Source organism: Mustela lutreola, chromosome 7 (assembly GCF_030435805.1).
Source record: "Mustela lutreola isolate mMusLut2 chromosome 7, mMusLut2.pri, whole genome shotgun sequence".
Classification (NCBI taxonomy): domain Eukaryota; kingdom Metazoa; phylum Chordata; class Mammalia; order Carnivora; family Mustelidae; genus Mustela; species Mustela lutreola.
In genome coordinates this window covers 13464566-13482376 of record NC_081296.1, presented here as the reverse complement: position 1 = coordinate 13482376, position 17811 = coordinate 13464566, and the positions used below count along the sequence as shown (strand labels likewise).

Sequence of the window (17811 nt, the reverse complement as noted above, 5' to 3'; positions counted from 1 at the left end):
ATCTCTCTCTGTCAAACAAATAATCTTAAAAAAAAAAAAAAAATGCTTCCCCCACATATCCAGACGGCCAATTCAGAGACCTCACCTTCCCCATTCTGAGCCAAGACAAAAAGCTTTTTCACGTTACTTCCTTGACCAGATGATGCCTCACATCAGGGAACAGCATTCGCCGCCTCTGAAAAATGGAGTTTCCACAAGGCCCTGCTCTGAGAACATGCACAAAGTGGTTTCCTTTCTCCAACAGCAGCGATGGCTTGGAAGATGGCATGTCTCTTTGCAAAGGCACTGAGTCACTACTCACACTTGTAAAATATCCCTGGGCACATTTGGTGAATATTTTCTAACTCAACATATACAAAGGCATGTGTAGGTTCCCATCAGCCTGGTGTCTCATCCTGCCCTCCTTGTGTTTCCAGCTCTTGGATTTTATGACAGCTGCTGGTAGAGCTGGCTGGAAGCAGAGAAACACACCCCTTGGAGAAGGAACCCCCTTGGCTCAGGTCCCCTGCTGTTTCTTACTGGACCAGTTACTCGATGCCTGTGTCCTAATTTCTTTCCATAAAAAGCAGACAATAAAACTTAAAGAACTGCTTTGAGAATCACACTAGATAATACACATAGAGAACTATGCCCAGTGTCTGGCCACAGGATGTGCCCCATAAATGTTTGCTGACATTATTACTTCTCTTATGGACTGGTGCTAGGTCTGATCCATGTACCCCCAACACCTTGCATTGGGTTGACACATGGTCAACTCTCAGAATTTGTTAAATCAACGCATCCATGATATGGAGACAAATTTAACACATCTCTACTTGTTAAAAAGAAGTTATTTTACGTGTCTCAAAAATATACAGTATTATTATCTTAAACATATGCATTATTTTAACATACATAACCACACTGTCATTATTCACTGGGCATATAATGACGTTCAGTTAAATTCCATGCACAGGCTTTGGAAATTTTGGAACAAAGGTTCTAGAATATGCCTCTCTCCAGGTTTGTAAATGTTCAGAACCGGCTTTGGAGCTATGGCAATGCGGAGACAAACTGGACACAAGTTGGATTGGGCTGAATCATCAAGGGCAGACACACTCATCCCAGGGAGAGGGGGGAGGACCTGGCCTGGGAGTACTGAGGGGGAAAGAAGAAGGGACTGGGGGTATGTGTGTGTGTGTGGGGGGGGGGGGGGACACCAGAGACCTTCAGAAGCCATGATCAGTGAGAGGTGGTAGCTTTTAAACCAAGGGATGAAAGGGGAGGAACCAGGTGAACTAGTGACAAAGCCAATCTGAGAGAAAATTTAAGGAGGTGAATTGTGGACTTCCTGAGCTCTGCCACCACCGTAGGCCACCCAAGCGGAAAGCGGTCTCTTAACGAGCCAGAAATACGGGGCACGCAGATGTTCAGGGCACTGCCCCTCACCCTTGCCAAGTGGTGGACGCGATCCAAACGTCCACTGAGAAATAAACAGATAAACAAAATGTGGTGTACACACACAAAAGGATATTATTCAGCCTTTAAAAAGGGAATAAAATTGTGACACAGGCTACGACACGGAGGAACCTTGAGAAAGTAACGCTAAATGAAAGAAGCCAGTACCGAGAAGACAAACGCTGTAGGATGCCACTTAGGTAACAAGAGAGTCGGACCCCACAGAGAACAGAAGGGGGGCGGCCACCACCCGGGGGGCCTGTTTCGTGGGTGCGGAGTTTCAGTTCTGTAAGAGGGTAGAGTTCTGGAAAGCTGCCACGCAACAGTGTGAATACAGTTAGCACCACTCAACTGTACATTTATAAATGGATAAAACGGTGAATTTTAGGTTAGGCGCTCTTTACCATAATTTAAAAATTAAGTTAAAAAAAGCGAGCAAGCAAGCTGGAAATAGGGAACTGGAGTCATGAACCAGAGACGCTCAGTGTCCCGACTTCCCCTGAGCACGTAGCTACCGGGACATCATGCCCTCCAGGATGGCACGGGAGGCCTCTGCCACTATGTGACCCAGCAAGTCACTGCTCCTGTGACCAGTACGTTTCCACGACCTTCTACTCTGGAAGGTCTTCAGGACGCCGCTGGGCTAGCCGGTCGGGCTGCCCATGATTTTCTGTTGTTAAAAGACCTTGGGAATGAGTATTTCAACGCGTTGAGCTCTGCTTGTGTTTTCATCTTCCTACGTCACCTGTTCCCACAAGATTCACAAAGCCTTCATCTCTCCCACCTTCTTAACATTTTTAAAAAATTTTTTAAAGGATTTTATTTATTTGGCAGAGAGAGAAAGATCACAAGTAGGCAGCAGGAGGCAGAGAGAGGGGGGGAAGCAGGCTCCCTGCTGAGCAGAGAGCCCTATGCGGGGCTCGATCCCAGGACCCTGAGATCATGGTCTAAGCTGAAGACAGAGGCTTAACCCACTGAGCCACCCAGGTGCCCCACCTTCTTATCATTTTTGTCCCACCTGTGGCCTAGTGGGGGCAGAAGATCACGCCTGACTTGCACAGCAAAGCAAGCCAGCATGCCTCAGCCTAGGAGGGAAAAACCCCCAATTCCAAATTCTTCTTCTGGAAGAACAATGACCATACACCAACTAGAGGCTACAGGGCCCGGCACATGAACAAAACCATCTGGGCAGTGTCTGTCCCTTTACTACAGCGAGACTGTGAAAACATCCCATGTGGGGTTTTTTTTGTAGGAACAAGACTTTATCTTTATGCATTTTAAAAATTCCCATAGAAAAGCCAGGCCCCGAGCACCCTACACCCAATTAACTTCCCTTAGCCTAGACACGGGTCAGCATTTCATACTTTATTGCAAAAATCAGGAGAAGTTCCAGGTACTTGGTATAGTGGGGGGCTGAGGGGGTGGAGAGAGGTGTGTGTAAATAATGTAGCAGAAGCTCCTGGCTGGCTCAGCTGGTTGAGTGTCCGACTCTTGGTTTCAGCTCAGGTCATGATCTCAGAATCCTGAGTTCAAGCCCCTCATTGGGCTCCACATTCAGTGTGGAGTCAGCTTGAGATGCTCCCCTTCCCTCTGCCCCTCCCCCACTCACATTCGCTCTCTATAATAAACAAAGTCTTTAAAAAGAAATAAGGAAGTAGTTTAATACTAAGTAGGGCATGCCTGGGGTCCCCCCTTTTTTTTTCTTATTTATTTTAATTTATTTTCAGCATTAACGGTATTCATTGTTTTTGCACCACACCCAAGTGCTCCATGTGCTCCATAGGCCCTCTCCAATACCCACCACCTGGTTCCTCCAACCTCCCACCCCCCCCTGCCCCTTCAAAACCCTCAGATTGTTTTTCAGAATCTATAGTCTCTCATGGTTCACCTTCCCTTCCAATTTCCCCCAACTCCCTTCTCCTCTCCATCTCCCCTTGTCCTCCATGCTATTTGTTATGCTCCACAAATAAGTGAAACCATGTGATAATTGACTCTCTCTGCTTGACTTATTTCACTCAGCATAATCTCTTCCAGTCCCGTCCATGTTGCTACAAGAGTTGGGTATTCGTCCTTTCTGATGGAGGCATAATACTCCATAGTGTATATGGACCACATCTTCCTTATCCATTCGTCCGTTGAAGGGCATCTTGGTTCTTTCCACATTTTGGCGACCGTGGCCATTGCTGCTATAAACATTGGGGTACAGATGGCCCTTTTTTTTCACTACTTCTGTATCTTTGGGGTAAATACCTGGGGTCCCCTCTTATTCACAACAGTTTCTGAGGATGAGGGAGGGGGGCATATAGCAGAAAACACACGGCCTTTGGGATAACGAAGACCAGAATTACTCTCTGGGCCTTGCCACTCACTAGCTGTAGGATCCTGAACATGCTGCCTCACCTCCCAGGCCTCATCTGCACAGGGAGAACAGCAACCTCTGTCTCCCTGGGCTTTCGAAGGCAGGGGCGTGAGACCACAGGCAGAGCACCCGTTCTCCGTCTGTTGTACAGCAAGGACACCAAACAAGAGCGAGCCTATCCAGTGTTGCTAACATCATTCTTCAAACCCACAGGTCCTTGACGCACTTGTCTAAGCAAGCAGACAGCTGTTAAATTTTCTTTGTGACCACAATGACTCCTAAAATTAAACACTTGCTCACAACCTACCAATGAGGTTGATACTGAGACATAAAAGCACCGATACAGGAGACATTTTGTTGTTGATGTACCCCATGGCTTTCAAATCTTGTCCTCGGCCCCAGATTCACGGCTAGTAATGCCTTCTCCAGACAATCCAGTGGATCCAGTGGGATCGAGGCAAGGTTCCTTGCCCCCCTGCCCCACTCCTGATACCAATGTACAGGCCAGGATAGGTGAAATAATCTGGATCTAATAATAGACACCAATGGGTTTCAAAGGTTCTAAGTGTCCATAGACAATTATAGAATCTATCAGATTCCTGCTGTGCTAATGAGGCGTCTTGCTGGGAATCCGAATTCCCTTTGTAAACTCCATTAGCAACGCACAAGGCAGGTGGGCAAACATGAATGTTCTTATGGTAATCATGACTGGGCAGAAAGGGAGGCACTGGGAAAGCACATCCATGGTGCTTCGTGCTTAGAACACTAGAAGAAGAGAGAAGCAGGGCACCTGGGTGACTCCGTGGGTTAAACCTCTGCCTTTGGCTCAGGTTATGATCTCAGGGTCCTGGGATTGAGCCCTGCATTGGGTTCTCCAATCGGCGGGGAGCCTGCTTCCCCGCTCTCTCTGCCTGCCTCTCTGCCTGCTTGTGATCTCTGTCAAATAAATAAATAAAATCTTAAAAAAAAAGAGGAGAGAAACATCATCTCTCCCCCAAGCCCTGTCCCCCACCGTCCCACACCTGACACAGGAGGCATGGGAACTGGTAAAGACAGAATGCAGCAACTATCCCAAAAAGCGAGGGAGGAAACGTGTCGCCCATACAAATTCCACCAAGTTCATCAACGTCCCCAGATGATTTTCCAGGGTCCCTCACAACTTTTTGCCTACTTATCTGTTTGTTTAGAACCACCCCCGAGGGAATTGTTCTCAGTAAGAACACATGGAAAGTTTTGACTTTGAGAGTTCAGATTCCACTAATGAACAAAGTGCATTTTTAAAATGTTTTTGCTTTTAGGGCAAAAAAAAAAAAAAAAAAAAAAAAAGTTGATTTTCTTCTCTGTGCATCAGTTCAAATCAGCACAGAAAATCTGCTGAATATTACCCCAAACACCCACAGTTAGGCTGAGAGAAGGGATGGAAAATTTTAGCCCCAAAGGAACTTTTTTTTGGAGAGGGGAGAGGTAAAAGGGGAGGCACAGGAGGAGGAGGGCTGAGAGGGTGTCTCCAGAGGCCCTGGGAACACATTCTGACTTTTCACCCACATTGCCTGAGCGAGGCTCCAAATGCTTCCTGTTGGAAGCACAGGGGCTCCCCGGGGAGCAGATCAAGTTGACAGCTGACACTGAACAACATTCCATCTGTCACACTGCACAGCCCACCACCTCAGCTCTCTTGATTTCTCTTACCCCAAGTTGCCCATCATCAGGGTCTACCCCTCATAAGGACTCTGGGTGATCTTAACCTTTTTTGGGTCACGAACCTCCTGGGGAAGCCAACGAAAACTTCCCCCCAAGAGTATACCTCCGTAGAATTTTAGAAGGTCGCGGATCCCTCCCCGAAAGCACATCTGGGAACCTTTCGTTTCAAGCAGCCCAGTTTAGTAGCCCTCTAGTCCCCCTATATGTCTTCACATTCTTAAGGCAAATTCCAGAACTCCAGCTCTGAAGACTACACCTGAGCTTTTTTGTGGGTTTTTTTTGGTTTTTAGAAGGAATGATCATGAGCCACTAATCCTTTCGTGTGTTCAGATTTTCATCTGCATGCAAGCAAATCAGGCACATGCACGGAAACACACACACACACACACAGCTTGACGGAAATGAAACAGCAAAGCCGGGTCACAAATGGAGTATACTCATCGAGCGTCTTTGCCCCCGACAAGATGAGGCCGTTCCAGGGACTTAAAGCAGCTTCGGCAATTGGGGTCAGGAAAGGACCCAGGTTGGTTATGTGCCTTCCATTCAATAAACAGCACCACTGACTAGGGAACGGACATGCTGGCCGCTCTCCTGCCCACATACACGATTTGCCAGTAAACGCTTCCTGCTCCTGCACAGGGCCTGCCTGCCAACAGGTTATTTTTAAGTGTTTTGCTTGGGTGGTTAGGGAGAACGTGGAAGGGGCATCCATTTCGGGCCTCTAGGTCCCTTTCCTGTCACTTAAGTGCTATGAAATAATGAAATGGAAAACTGAATCAGAACTTCCAACCTAAATCCCCACCCAAATTTTTTTTTTTTTTTTTTTTTTTAATGTATTGGGTCAGGAGTTCTGTTCTTCAGTATACCATGGGTGAACACCTTGGTATCAGAAAAGAGCTGGCTCTGTGATCAGAAGACAATAGCCCAAAGGCATTTCCTTGCCCAGGAACACTAGCCCCATGGGAAGGTGCATGGTCAAACGTTAAGAAAAAAGCAATCCATCCAACTCTTCCTTGATCTGCCAGGGGATCCATGCCTGTGGACTGTAAAGGTTATAAAGGACAATTCATGTGTTCAAGTCACTGAGATTCCAAGGGCTAGAAGCTTGCTTCAGGCATAGCTGGATCCAGGGAGTCCTCCTGCCTTCTCTTCTGCCCCTGAATCTACCTTCCTTTGTGCGGTCCTCACTCCTACGTCCAGATCTCTGCCCATGGCAGCAATGACAGGCATCAGGGTCTCTGCATTTTGAGAGCTTACAGCTAGCAGTCCTGGAAATGACAGTGACTTCTGTCTGAGTCCACTTGCGAAACCTCACAGCAGACTCTGGTTGTCATGCTCCTTGGGCCCATCCTTGCATAGAAGAAACCTTCTCTGTGTCCTGGTCAGCCATCCCTGAACCACAGGATCATGTCTGCAGCTCGCAAGAACCCCCCTTGGGGAAAGGCAATGTTCCCTCACAAAAACATGCAGGATGAGGCAAAAAGCAAACATCCACAACAACGACTCTTCCATGAAGCATTTCAACACAAGAATCTTCCAGCTCTGAAAAGCTCACTTGAAGAAGAACGCCATCAACCCTTGAGGCCAGTGTTAATGGCAGCAAATCCCAGCCCCCCACAGAAACCAAAGCCTTCACACAGCTGTTCTGAGTGGCGTGGAGAGGAGATACAGACAGGATTATCTAGGTTAGAAAGAAGTTACAAAGTCTACAAATAAGGTAAAGAACATGCACGCTATTCAGGAAAATAGCGCAGAACCTTTTATAGTTAACAACAATGCCTGTGGCACAGCTGAAAAGAAAAATGAAATGAATCTGCTTTCACTGGTCAGGTGCAGTAAGAGGCTGGTACAGAAATAAGGAACCTTTGATGGCGGAAGAAAAGACAACCCTTCCCCCCACCCCACCCCGAGCAGCCTTCATCTTCCCCGTGATTCTTCTCTGGGTCTGTCTGAGCCTAAAACCTCTGGTCTAACATCTGGTCCATCCACCACTTGAATGCTGGGTTCTAACATCTCTTAGCAGAGATGCTCACACGCAGAAAACAACTGCAGCCCCCAACCAGTTCCAAATGGTACTCACTTCTGCATTCCGACCCTCCCTTCAGGAGCCTGAGCACGACTTGTCCACAGCCAGACAACGCTCAGTTTGGAGAAATAGTTCCATTTCTTATCCAATCTGGGATTCCCATTCTTAGAAGGCACAGCCTGGGCCACAAAGGCACCCCGAGAGGCCCAGCAGCAGGCGCTTGCTCCGCTCTGTCCCGTTCTACCACTGGGTCCTGTGCTCATACCAGAGCCTCCGTCCCCTTCGGCGACCCCACGCCCATATCCCTTGCAATCCCAGGAGAGGACACCGTCTGTTCTGGCCGTGACATCCATGACGCGCAATCACCTTCCTCACCACCTTGTTCCCTTTGTTTTAGTTCTTTACCACCCGAAAGGAGAAAGCAACTTCAAGAGCAGAGTCTCCAAAACGGCAAGGCACCGACGCGTTCGAGCTGGCCTAAGAGCTGTTGACTCACGGAGGGTTTTTGGAGGGGACGTCGACAAGCGGGCACTTCGGGCCCCTTGAAAAATGCAGACTTCTGGTCACTCCTAAAAATCAGAAGACTGGGCATTCTGCATTCCCAGGGAAACAAATGGCAGAGGATGAAGCAAAAGCCCTGAGTTTCCAGCCGCCATACAGTCTGCTGTCTGTCACTGGCTCGCCGCATCCCTGCGGCACCCGTACGATTGCTGCCCTGAGCAGCAGAGGTGGGAGGGGGCTGCAGATCCAACACTCCCGGCCGGCCTGAAGCCTCTTTCAAGCCCTGCTTCTGCCTCACTTATTTCTGTTCTGGAAAAAGTCAGTACAAGCCCAAAGGGCCGCTTCTCCAGCTCACATTGAATCATCCGCACTCACCTGAACTTTTCAAGCTTTCAGCAGATACGGATGCGGCTATAGCCAAAAAGATGCTCACCACGCACAGGCCCAATGAACACGTTCTAGCATTTCTAGATTAATGAAATACCCTGCAGTTATCTTGATGATAAATTTTATATCTAAGTGCTGTATCGGTAAGTTTACAATATGTCAGCTGGAACTGGATTTGCATATAGTAGGGCCTTCACTAAAAATATACACAAAACAAGGCTGGAATTAAATACGCCTAAATATGGGCAAGAATTTTTTATAGGTACCTGGAACGGAAATTATTTCTTATTCTATTTTGGTTTTTCCCAGTTTTACTAAAATGAGAATACATTCTTTGAAGAATAGAGACAGTATTAAGAAGCCAAGAAGGAAGCATGGAGATGAAACCCAGAGAGGTAAGCTGAACCTCACATCGCAGCCATGGCTAGGGTCCGCAGGCTAGGGCGCCCCTGACTTACCACAGACCAGACAACCCGCCGCCTGGGGCCCTGCGGCACTTTACACCTGTTGAGATGAGCCACAGGAAGGGTCTGCAGACAAAGAAGAGCCCTGCCGATTTAATTCAGGACTGAAGAGGTTGCTATTTTTAGATCTACCAGGCAGATTACGTCCCAAACTGAAAACCAGGATCTGACTACCCTTTGTCAAGAGACCTGCCAGTGTGTTTCTGTAAGTCACTTACTCCCACCGGCCCTTCTGCACCTGGAGAGGACAGGATCATACAAATGAACAGGACCGTGTTTATCGATCTCCACCATGAAACCCAATGCAAAGGATACCAAGGCAAAGCCTTGCCGGGTAGATCCCGGCCTCATTTTACTGCTAAGGAAACAGGCTCAAGTCAACTAGAAAGGTGTCCAAAACCCTGGTGGCAGGTCCATGGCAGAGCCAGATTTGAATCTCGAAACTGTCAGACTCCAGAGCCCACACTGGGAGTCTTGCCCAAGGTCACGCCGGCAGGGAGCGCAGAAGTGATTCCATGAACCACAGGGCATGAATTACGAGCCGCTGAAAATGAACGAGAAGCTTCTAGCAGCCCAGGCAAGATGGAAGCACCCGGTGAGAGCCACACACATGTTTCTCAGCATGTTGCTAGAACACACGGAAGATGGCATGGGACCAGCAGCTGGGGAGAGGGGGTGGAACGCGGCCAAACCCGAGTGACCAGCTTTACAGCGTCATTTATCTTAGAAAAAGAAATTAATGATACAGATATCAATAAAGTTGCAAGAATATAATGGACGATGCTTGCTGCCACGAGGGAGAGCTTTTTAATCATTTCTTCAGATGAACTACAGTCACACTGTATTTATTTGATCCAAACCCGACCTACTCTCTTTGGAGAGTTAAAACACATTTTACCCAATGTCACGTTACAATAAAAACTCATCAGAAAGCAAAAGAATTCTGAGCTCCCAGGGCTCTGCCGCGAAGGTGGGCTCACTCTAGGGGCTGGCTGGTACCATAGTGACCTTTGTACTAAAACACTTGGCAGATGAAATCGGAGAATAATTCTCTTTGCATCAGCTAGAACACAGAGGGCTGCCCTGGGTTTCAATACAAGTGATAAAGAAAACAGGACCCATTGGTGTCTAATGTGTGTCCCGGCCGACTTGGGAGCCACTGCTGGGTGTACTGGGGCATCCTGCAAGGGCCCCATTCTCCCTGGTATGCAGAGGGAAGCCTTCTAGAAGAGTCGCTTTCCTCTAGCCGGCTTCCATTCGACCGAAGACTTCTCTTAGCCCCAAAACCCTCTTCCGTGTATGCACACATGTGTGCACACGTGCATTGCTCCTGCCTGTGTGTCTGCCAAACACACACGACTCAGAATGATCTGGTTTCATCTGGACTCCATTCTGCATTTTGAAGACCTCATGGACATGTAATAAGGTTGCAGTGAGGGACGCCTGGGTGGCTCAGTTGGTTAAGCAGCTGCCTTCAGCTCAGGTCATGATCCCAGTGTCCTGGGATCGAGTCCCGCATCGGGCTCGTTGCTCCGTGGGGAGCCTGCTTCTCCCTCTGACTCTGCCTTCCACTCTGTCTGCCTGTGCTCGCTCTCGCTCGCTAATAAAAAAAAAAAAAAAAAAAAGGTTGCACTGAACTAGACACACACACACATATACCTACAAACGAGTGCACAGAACACTGGTAAAATCTGGATAAATTCCATGGATTGCGCCAATGTTAATATCCTTGTTTTGATGTTAAACTACAGTTTCAATGTTATACTACAGTTAGGTGCGACGTTACCACTGGGGCAAAGTGGATGAAGGGTTGCTTTTTGCAACAATCTGGAATTCTAGCATTATCCTAAATTAAGTTTTAGGAAAAAAATATCTGCATCTTCAAAAAATTTTAGGCACCTATAAACAAACAGGTAAGACACAACAATGCAGTTCCTTACAGAAAGGTTAGGACAGAAGATCCAAGAGTCTTAATGATAATTAATTTTTTAAAAAGAAGAAAAAAGGAAGATGCAAGAGTCTTAACTTAAGTCTGGCACTGGCCCCCTCGGCACCAGTTATGGACTAAATCAGGTCTCTCCCCGCCCCCCGCCCAAAATTCTTAGGTTGAAGCACCAACCTCCAGGACCTCAGCACATGACCATTTGGAGACAGGGTCTGGGGGAGGAAATAAGGTAAAACGAGGTCCTATGGGTGAGGCCCAATCCACTCTGACTGGTGTCCTTAAAAGGAGGAAGCCAGGACACAAAGAGACCCCAGGGATGGGCGCACACAGAGCACAGACTCTGAAGACAGCAGGAGGAGCCCGGGCCATGTGCAAGCCAAGGAGAGAGGCCTCAGAGGAAACCGACTCTCCTGATACCTGGGATCTTGGATTCTCAGCTGTGGTGCTGTGTTAGGACAGACTTAAACTAATACAGTACGCGTGTCCCACTCGCCCCATTCATCTGGCTTTGTCCCCCTGGTCCTGAGCTCCCCAGCCCACAGCACCCAGCTTTAAGAGGGAAACAGTGGTTCTCAAGTGTGGCAGGAAACCACATCAAGTAAGGAACCAAGGCCCCGCACAGAGGAGCTAAGTAGCAGGTGCCCCCGCTCTACCCATGCAAGGCTGGTGCTCGCTGTCTGTGGATTTATCACAACACGGCAGACAGAACGCAATTTTTCGGGGTGAGAACCAGAAGCAGCGTGTGGGAAGCTGTGAGGAGCCAGATTTCGAACACGACAGGAGCACAATCACCTAAGGGCCATCGTGGTTTAAGAAGGGAATGTAGAGCCAGGTGAGGGGAGGGCCCTTGCCGTGCTGGAGACAGGGAAGCGGAAGGCAGAGCACGCCAGCCGCCCCTGCCTGAGAAGGGCCAGCTCTAATCCGCACCCACCTCTGCTCAGAGCAGGAGGAGCTCCAGACCCCACCCTGTACGGTTAGCCTGGGCCACCGTCCCCTCTCCCCCCTCTTCCCACAGCTCAGGCTGGGACACCCACTCCCGATTCCAACCCCACCCCTTCCCCCCAGTGGCTGGGAGGCACCCTGCGTTCTTCCTGCCCTGCTGGCTCCTGTGACTTATTTCCTGAAGCCTTCAAGCCATCTGACGCAATGCCCTGACTTGCACTTGAACCCCTAGACCATCCATCGGCCCTGTCCCCACAACCCCAGCCTGGTGACAGATCCCAGACGTAAATGGGAAAAACCCCACTCTCAGACCGAGAGTCCAGCTCCACTCAGCTAAGTTAGCCCAGGCAAGTCCCTGAACCTCTCAGAATCCGTGTCCCTGTCTGCCTCATTCACAACAGCGAACACTTATGTCCAACAATCAGGGCATTAAACAGGACTGCAGAAGTCCACAGGAGAATGTTACGTGTGCAACCATAACACCACAGAATATTAAGGAACGCGGGACAGTGCATCAAATACGGAGAGACGTTTGTTATAAACAAATTTTTAAAGATTATTTACTTGAGGGGGGGGAAAGAAAGGGCACAAACACGAGTGAGTGTGGGAGACGGGGTGGGGGTGGGGAGAGAATCCCAAGCAGACTCCCCACGGAGTGTGGAGCCCAGCTTGGGTCTCAGTCTCAGGACCCCAAGGTCATGACCTGAGCCAAAACCAAGAGTCAGACGCTTAACCAACTGCACCACCCTGGTGCCTCCTGAACATTTTTGGTAGAAAAGCACACCAATGCAGGGGAAAAAAAAAAAAAAAAAGACGTTCTATAATCATAAAGCTAAGAGCAGTGATTCTATAATTCTTTCCTAATACTTCCAAAGTTGTCAACAGGGAGCATGTCACACTTTTTAACTAGGAATAAAGTTATTAAAAGAAAAATCACTACCACTCTCATTTCACCTTTTTCTCCTCAAAGAACTTACAATCCACTGACCCAGGAACCTAAGGAAGGACACAGGGAGTCCATTACATTATCCGACTTACCCTTGCCTACACTATGACTGGCCGGGTTTTGAACTTGGAAGAACAGAACAGCTAAGAAAATGGATTTCGTGGAAGGTCACATCATGGGCCAGAGGCTCCCTGAGGAGACTCCCAAAGGGGTCGACTCCTGAGCCCTGGTCATGCCTCGCATCAAACGGCCTCCACTGCCACGCTGCCCCACCCGTCCCGTGGGCAAGAAAGAGCGCCACGTGCCTCCCACAGGTCATTGTCTAGCTGCTCCGTGAGGCTTGACTCCACGCTGTACGGGACTGAAAAGCCTGCCAGCAGAGCCGTGTTCCCACTCAGCCGGTTTTGTCCCCTGGTAATGAGCTCCCTTGGCTCCCTCCCGGGCTGGAAAGGGGCCGCTGCAGACCGGTGCCAGCCAGAAAAGCCCCTTGTGAATGGCCCATCAAGGAATTCGGGAGCTTGGCAGATGGTTAGGCCACAACCGTCCAAAGCAAACAGTCATTCCAGTGGAAAATATCAGCTTGACTGGAGATGGAAGGCTTCCATTCCCCCCACCCCCATCACAGGATCCATGACATGGCCTCCCATGTCTTCCCATTCATTGCTTCTTAAGGATCTAGCAAAGCCAACCTCCAATTCTACGGTGCATCGAAATCACCTGGACAGCCTGGAAAACAATCCACACACACCCAGGACTGGGGACTCAGGACACACACACGCTAGGGGCAGGTCTTGTCACCAGCAGCCTGGCCAAGCCCGCATGGGCCCACTTCCCTGTGGACACCCAGAAAAGAGGATCAGCTGTGAACAAGTCTGTGGCTTGCAGAGACCGTATTTATCATCTTCTCCATCTCCAATCCGCACTCCCATTTTAGGCATCAGACCAGATGGCCGGCTGTGGGCCTCTCGCTCCTCACCAGCTTCACAGGAGCTGGAAGCAGGGGACACATGCTACTGCACCCCAGGAGGGACCCATCCACACAGTCCCCGCGCCGGTCCCTTCAGACCTCTTTCCTCTCTGCAGGCAATAAAGAAGGCTGTCATTCATCAGTACCATTCAGTGGGTTCCGCCATAGACTTCCCGAAGTTTCAAGCAGCTTCGGGAACTAGCTCTCTGTTAGAAGGGATAAATGCTAAAAGAGTCTCGTGATCACAAGCATGTTTTTTTATGTCCCGTATGATAAATGAATGAACCAATGAACCAGTTACATACACTCTGCACATACTGTGGTCTTCTTAAAATGTTTCTGGAGAATCCCAAGCATGCATGGGATAGTAAGACCACCTATTGAGGCCTCTCTCCCAGAAGGCTTCAACTCTTTCCTGCTCCCTGTCAACACAGACCCATGAAACCAGTTCAGAGACTCAGAGAGGCCATCTCCATAGCCATGTGCTGTCATGTTTTGGAATATGCCAGATGGACCAGTGCCGAAAGGTCCATGCATCACACAAATTGACACTTCCAACTCCACCTAACTACCACAGAAGAAAAAAAAAAAAAAATGGTGCCCAGGTAGAAATTCACCGGGAACATTCTTCTTTACAAAGACTCACAGTAAATCCCATGGCCTCAGAACTGGAGAAGGCCCTCTCTCTTGAATGGGGGCCCTACTGCCCTTGCCTCCACCTGCCCCACACAAAACCAGAGCGCCTCCTCCCCCTAAAGCTTTGCACACACAAACCAGGTGCCACCCAACTGCAGGAAAAGACCATGACCTAACTCAGCAGGGAAGATTTCTAGAAAAGGGTTCTGGGCCTGGTGCCCCAGAGGAAGGATTCTGGAGGGAAATTTTTCCATTGGATTCCATCATCAGAGACAGGAACTCAGATCTTCGTTTTCCACTTCCTTTTCTGTGGTTTATCTATTTGCTGTGATGGATACCAGAAAACAGCTCTCCCTGGGTCTTAGGGAGATATCGGTCAAGTCCAAGACCAGTGGTCTGGCTGGACCTCAGGAGGCTACCTGGCTAGATGCTACAGCCTGTGTCCTACTCTGCATCAAATCACGTGGAGGGGCTGCTGCTCAAGTTTTAGGAAGAACGAAACATAAATGATGTCCTTAGTACCTACAGAACCCACCCTAACCACATGGAGGAGGGTCTGGCCATCTTCAACCTGCAAGATCATCTCTATGTCACGTTCCATGCCATAGTGGAAGTTAAGTCACGACCAGGTTGCGTGTGCTCTACCCCTGGGTCAAGAGACACACTCTCCACCTTTCTCACTCTGAGCCTGTCCTCAAAGAACAGAAACCTACATTTGCAATCTATTTGCCCAACGAAAGCATGTACTCCACAGCTGGGACAGAAAGCCACCGAGGAAAGCCGGCATGAAGTGTGTAACTATTCCAAGCCCTCCTAGCACAGAAACCTTAGGCAGTGCATGCTGGAAGCTGCACTGGTACAAAGCTTTAGGTCACACTCCGTTCAAGTTCTAGTTTTTCCTAAACCTCTGCATGGTAATTAACAGTGCTGCAGGAAGCAAAAAGTTTCCACAGGAAAAGGTAATTCTTCCAAGCTTATCCCTCAGTGAATGGGGATAGCTCTTAACGATCCAACGGTCCAGCTGTTTGTGGGAGGCCAAATCACCCTTCGGGAACAAGGGATGGAGACGCTCAGGAGGCTCTCGCCCTACAAATGGCCATGCCACAGTGCCCCAAAACAGTGATGGAGGACCCCTGTCTCATGTAAGAAAAACTCTAAATTCGAGGCTGCTTAACCTTAGACCCGGTGAAAGGTTCCATCTTGCCAGTACAAAATGTCAGAAGCAAGGACGCAAAGTTATTTTTTTAAAAAACTTACACAGACCTTATTTCTTTCTAGACATCCAGCTCCTGTATATACCCTCATTGCAGAATGACCAGAAGTGATCAACTTTGAATGACACACCAAATGCTGAGAAGACAATCATCTCTCTCCCCGTTTGAACTTCAGCAGGACAATGACCAGAAAATCATTTCGATTATTAAAAACTGGGGTTTCCAAGGTGCAGATCCCAAGTATGTCCTGGTGGCTAATGCCAGAGAGCTCCAAGTCCACACACGTGTGAAAAGCAGGTGAAAACACGTGATACCCCTCCTGACCGTGTCTTCCCATTCATTGCTTCTTAAGGATCTAGCAAAGCCAACCTCCAATTCTACGGTGCATCGAAATCACCTGGACAGCCTGGAAAACAATCCATGCCCGCCCAGGCAGGACCCAACTGCACTGGATTTTCTTGGGGGTACAATCAGGTATCCCCATTTTTCAAAGCCCCCACACCGCAAGCTCCCACAGATGTGCAGCCCAGTCTGAGAACCATAAACGTTCACGTGCGCACCTTGCCTTCCTCGGTCAAGGCAAGTTACTAACAAGGTCAGTTACTAACAGAGCGCGCAGCCCAGGGGCGGGCCCCCGGACACCGCCGCAGCTCCTACCTATGTAGAGCGAGGAGTCCTTCCTCCGCACGTGGTCGTCGATGTAGGAGACGCCCAGAGGCTGCACGGGGGTAGCACCGATGCCCAGGAGCACCTGGGCCCCAATGAGCAGCAAGTACATCATGTTGGTGGCGGTTCGGCTGCGGCAGATGAGGTCCGGGTCGGGGCCCTGGTCGCCACCCGAGCCGTTGGCGGCGCAGACGTCGCGGCCCTCGGCGCCCCAGCGGATCTCGCCCGCCTCGTACTTGTACTGGTGGGTCAGGAACTCCGGCAGCGCCGACAGCAGCGCGCCCAGGGCCATGACGATGCCGCCGCAGCCGATGAGGCGCGGCCGGTGCCCGCGCGCCCCGAAGTAGCTCACGAAGAGGATGAGCGCCAGGTTCCCGATCTCGAAGCTGCTGGCGATCACGCCCACGTCCGCGCTCTGCAGGTTGAACCTCCGCTCCAGGGTGGTCAGGACGCTCACCTGCGGGGTGCAAAAGGAAATCTCAAGGCCAGTGCTAGCGCACGCCACCCAAGAAGCAGCCCCCTCTGGCCTCGAGGGGCGCCTGCAAGCAGGCCCTGGCCCCTCCGCAGTGTTTCTGGGAGGCAAACGACACCTGCGACAACCGACTTAAACCCGAAGAGTCCGAAAAATATTTACTTAGTAGGATAACTAATTCGACGGCTGAAGAATTAACTTTCCCGCTGGCAAGGAAGTTTTTTCTTGGCACCTGTTTCCATCCTGAAAGGTTCTGCCTGTATTTGGGAAACACAACTGCCCTTCCCCACACGTGGCCACCATCCCGTGCTCCTGGGCAAGCCCTAAGTCCATTTTCACCGGCTCCCAAACTATACCCTATTTAGAAACTCCATGCCTGGGGGGTGCAGGGGTGGGGGGAGGGCTGGGGGCTTTTTACTAGGACGTTAGCAAATCCTACCTGAAGAAAACAAAACAAAGCCCTAGTTGGCAAAATGGACATGCTGGATTAGCTCACTGGGACAATCATTAGCTCCAGTTACCTCTGGAAATTTCCCACATACATTTCCCTAGAGGCCTTCAAATAAATATGACTTGGACTGTTCTATGCCCTGCTGCCCTGCTAATGTCCCCTGATGGAATATTTTTAAGACTTTCCCCACCTCTGTACTCTAGTCTGACCTTCACCTGTTTTACACATAGTAAACCTCCACGGTGGCTTGGCAATGCCCCACCCCCCGACATACACACACAGAAAAGTGAGGACACCTGGCCTCAAGATGCAACCTAGCAGACAGACACATAACACAGCTACAATTCAAGTCCCTGGATATTACCTTCACGCTACAGCCATCACAGGAGCAGGGTCAACAGGAGACGCATTATTTTAGGGCTTTTGAGCTGGGGGGGAATGCAAATGGCCCTGCCTCCTGCTGTTTGTAGGTTCCACATGGGGTATTATCAGTGAGAGTCCCTGTCTTCATGGGAGGTTGGATAGACCTAGCTGGGCAGGGAAGTACACTCCAGGCTAAAGAACAGTGAGCAAAAGTTGGTGGCATGATTTAATAAAGGAGTGGAAAATGGTTGGAAAGGTGGATTGGTGACAGATTAGAGAGCCACAGATGCCACCCTAAAGAAATCAGCCAATCCCGTGCAGTGTGGTGGAAAAA

General features: G+C 49.5%; 1 protein-coding gene across 2 annotated transcripts in view; it reads right to left on the bottom strand.

Annotated features, from left to right (window-relative positions):
* SLCO3A1 (solute carrier organic anion transporter family member 3A1) overlaps positions 1–17811 on the bottom strand; it is a 300851-nt gene that overhangs the window by 221301 nt on the left and 61739 nt on the right. For both annotated transcript variants that reach the window (XR_009355285.1, XM_059180067.1), the window contains exon 2: positions 16183–16648. Coding sequence is in view for 1 of the 2 variants with exons in the window: in XM_059180067.1 (XP_059036050.1) it covers positions 16183–16648 (466 nt within the window). In the remaining variant the exon portion in view is untranslated. The remainder of the gene's footprint in view (positions 1–16182; positions 16649–17811) is intronic.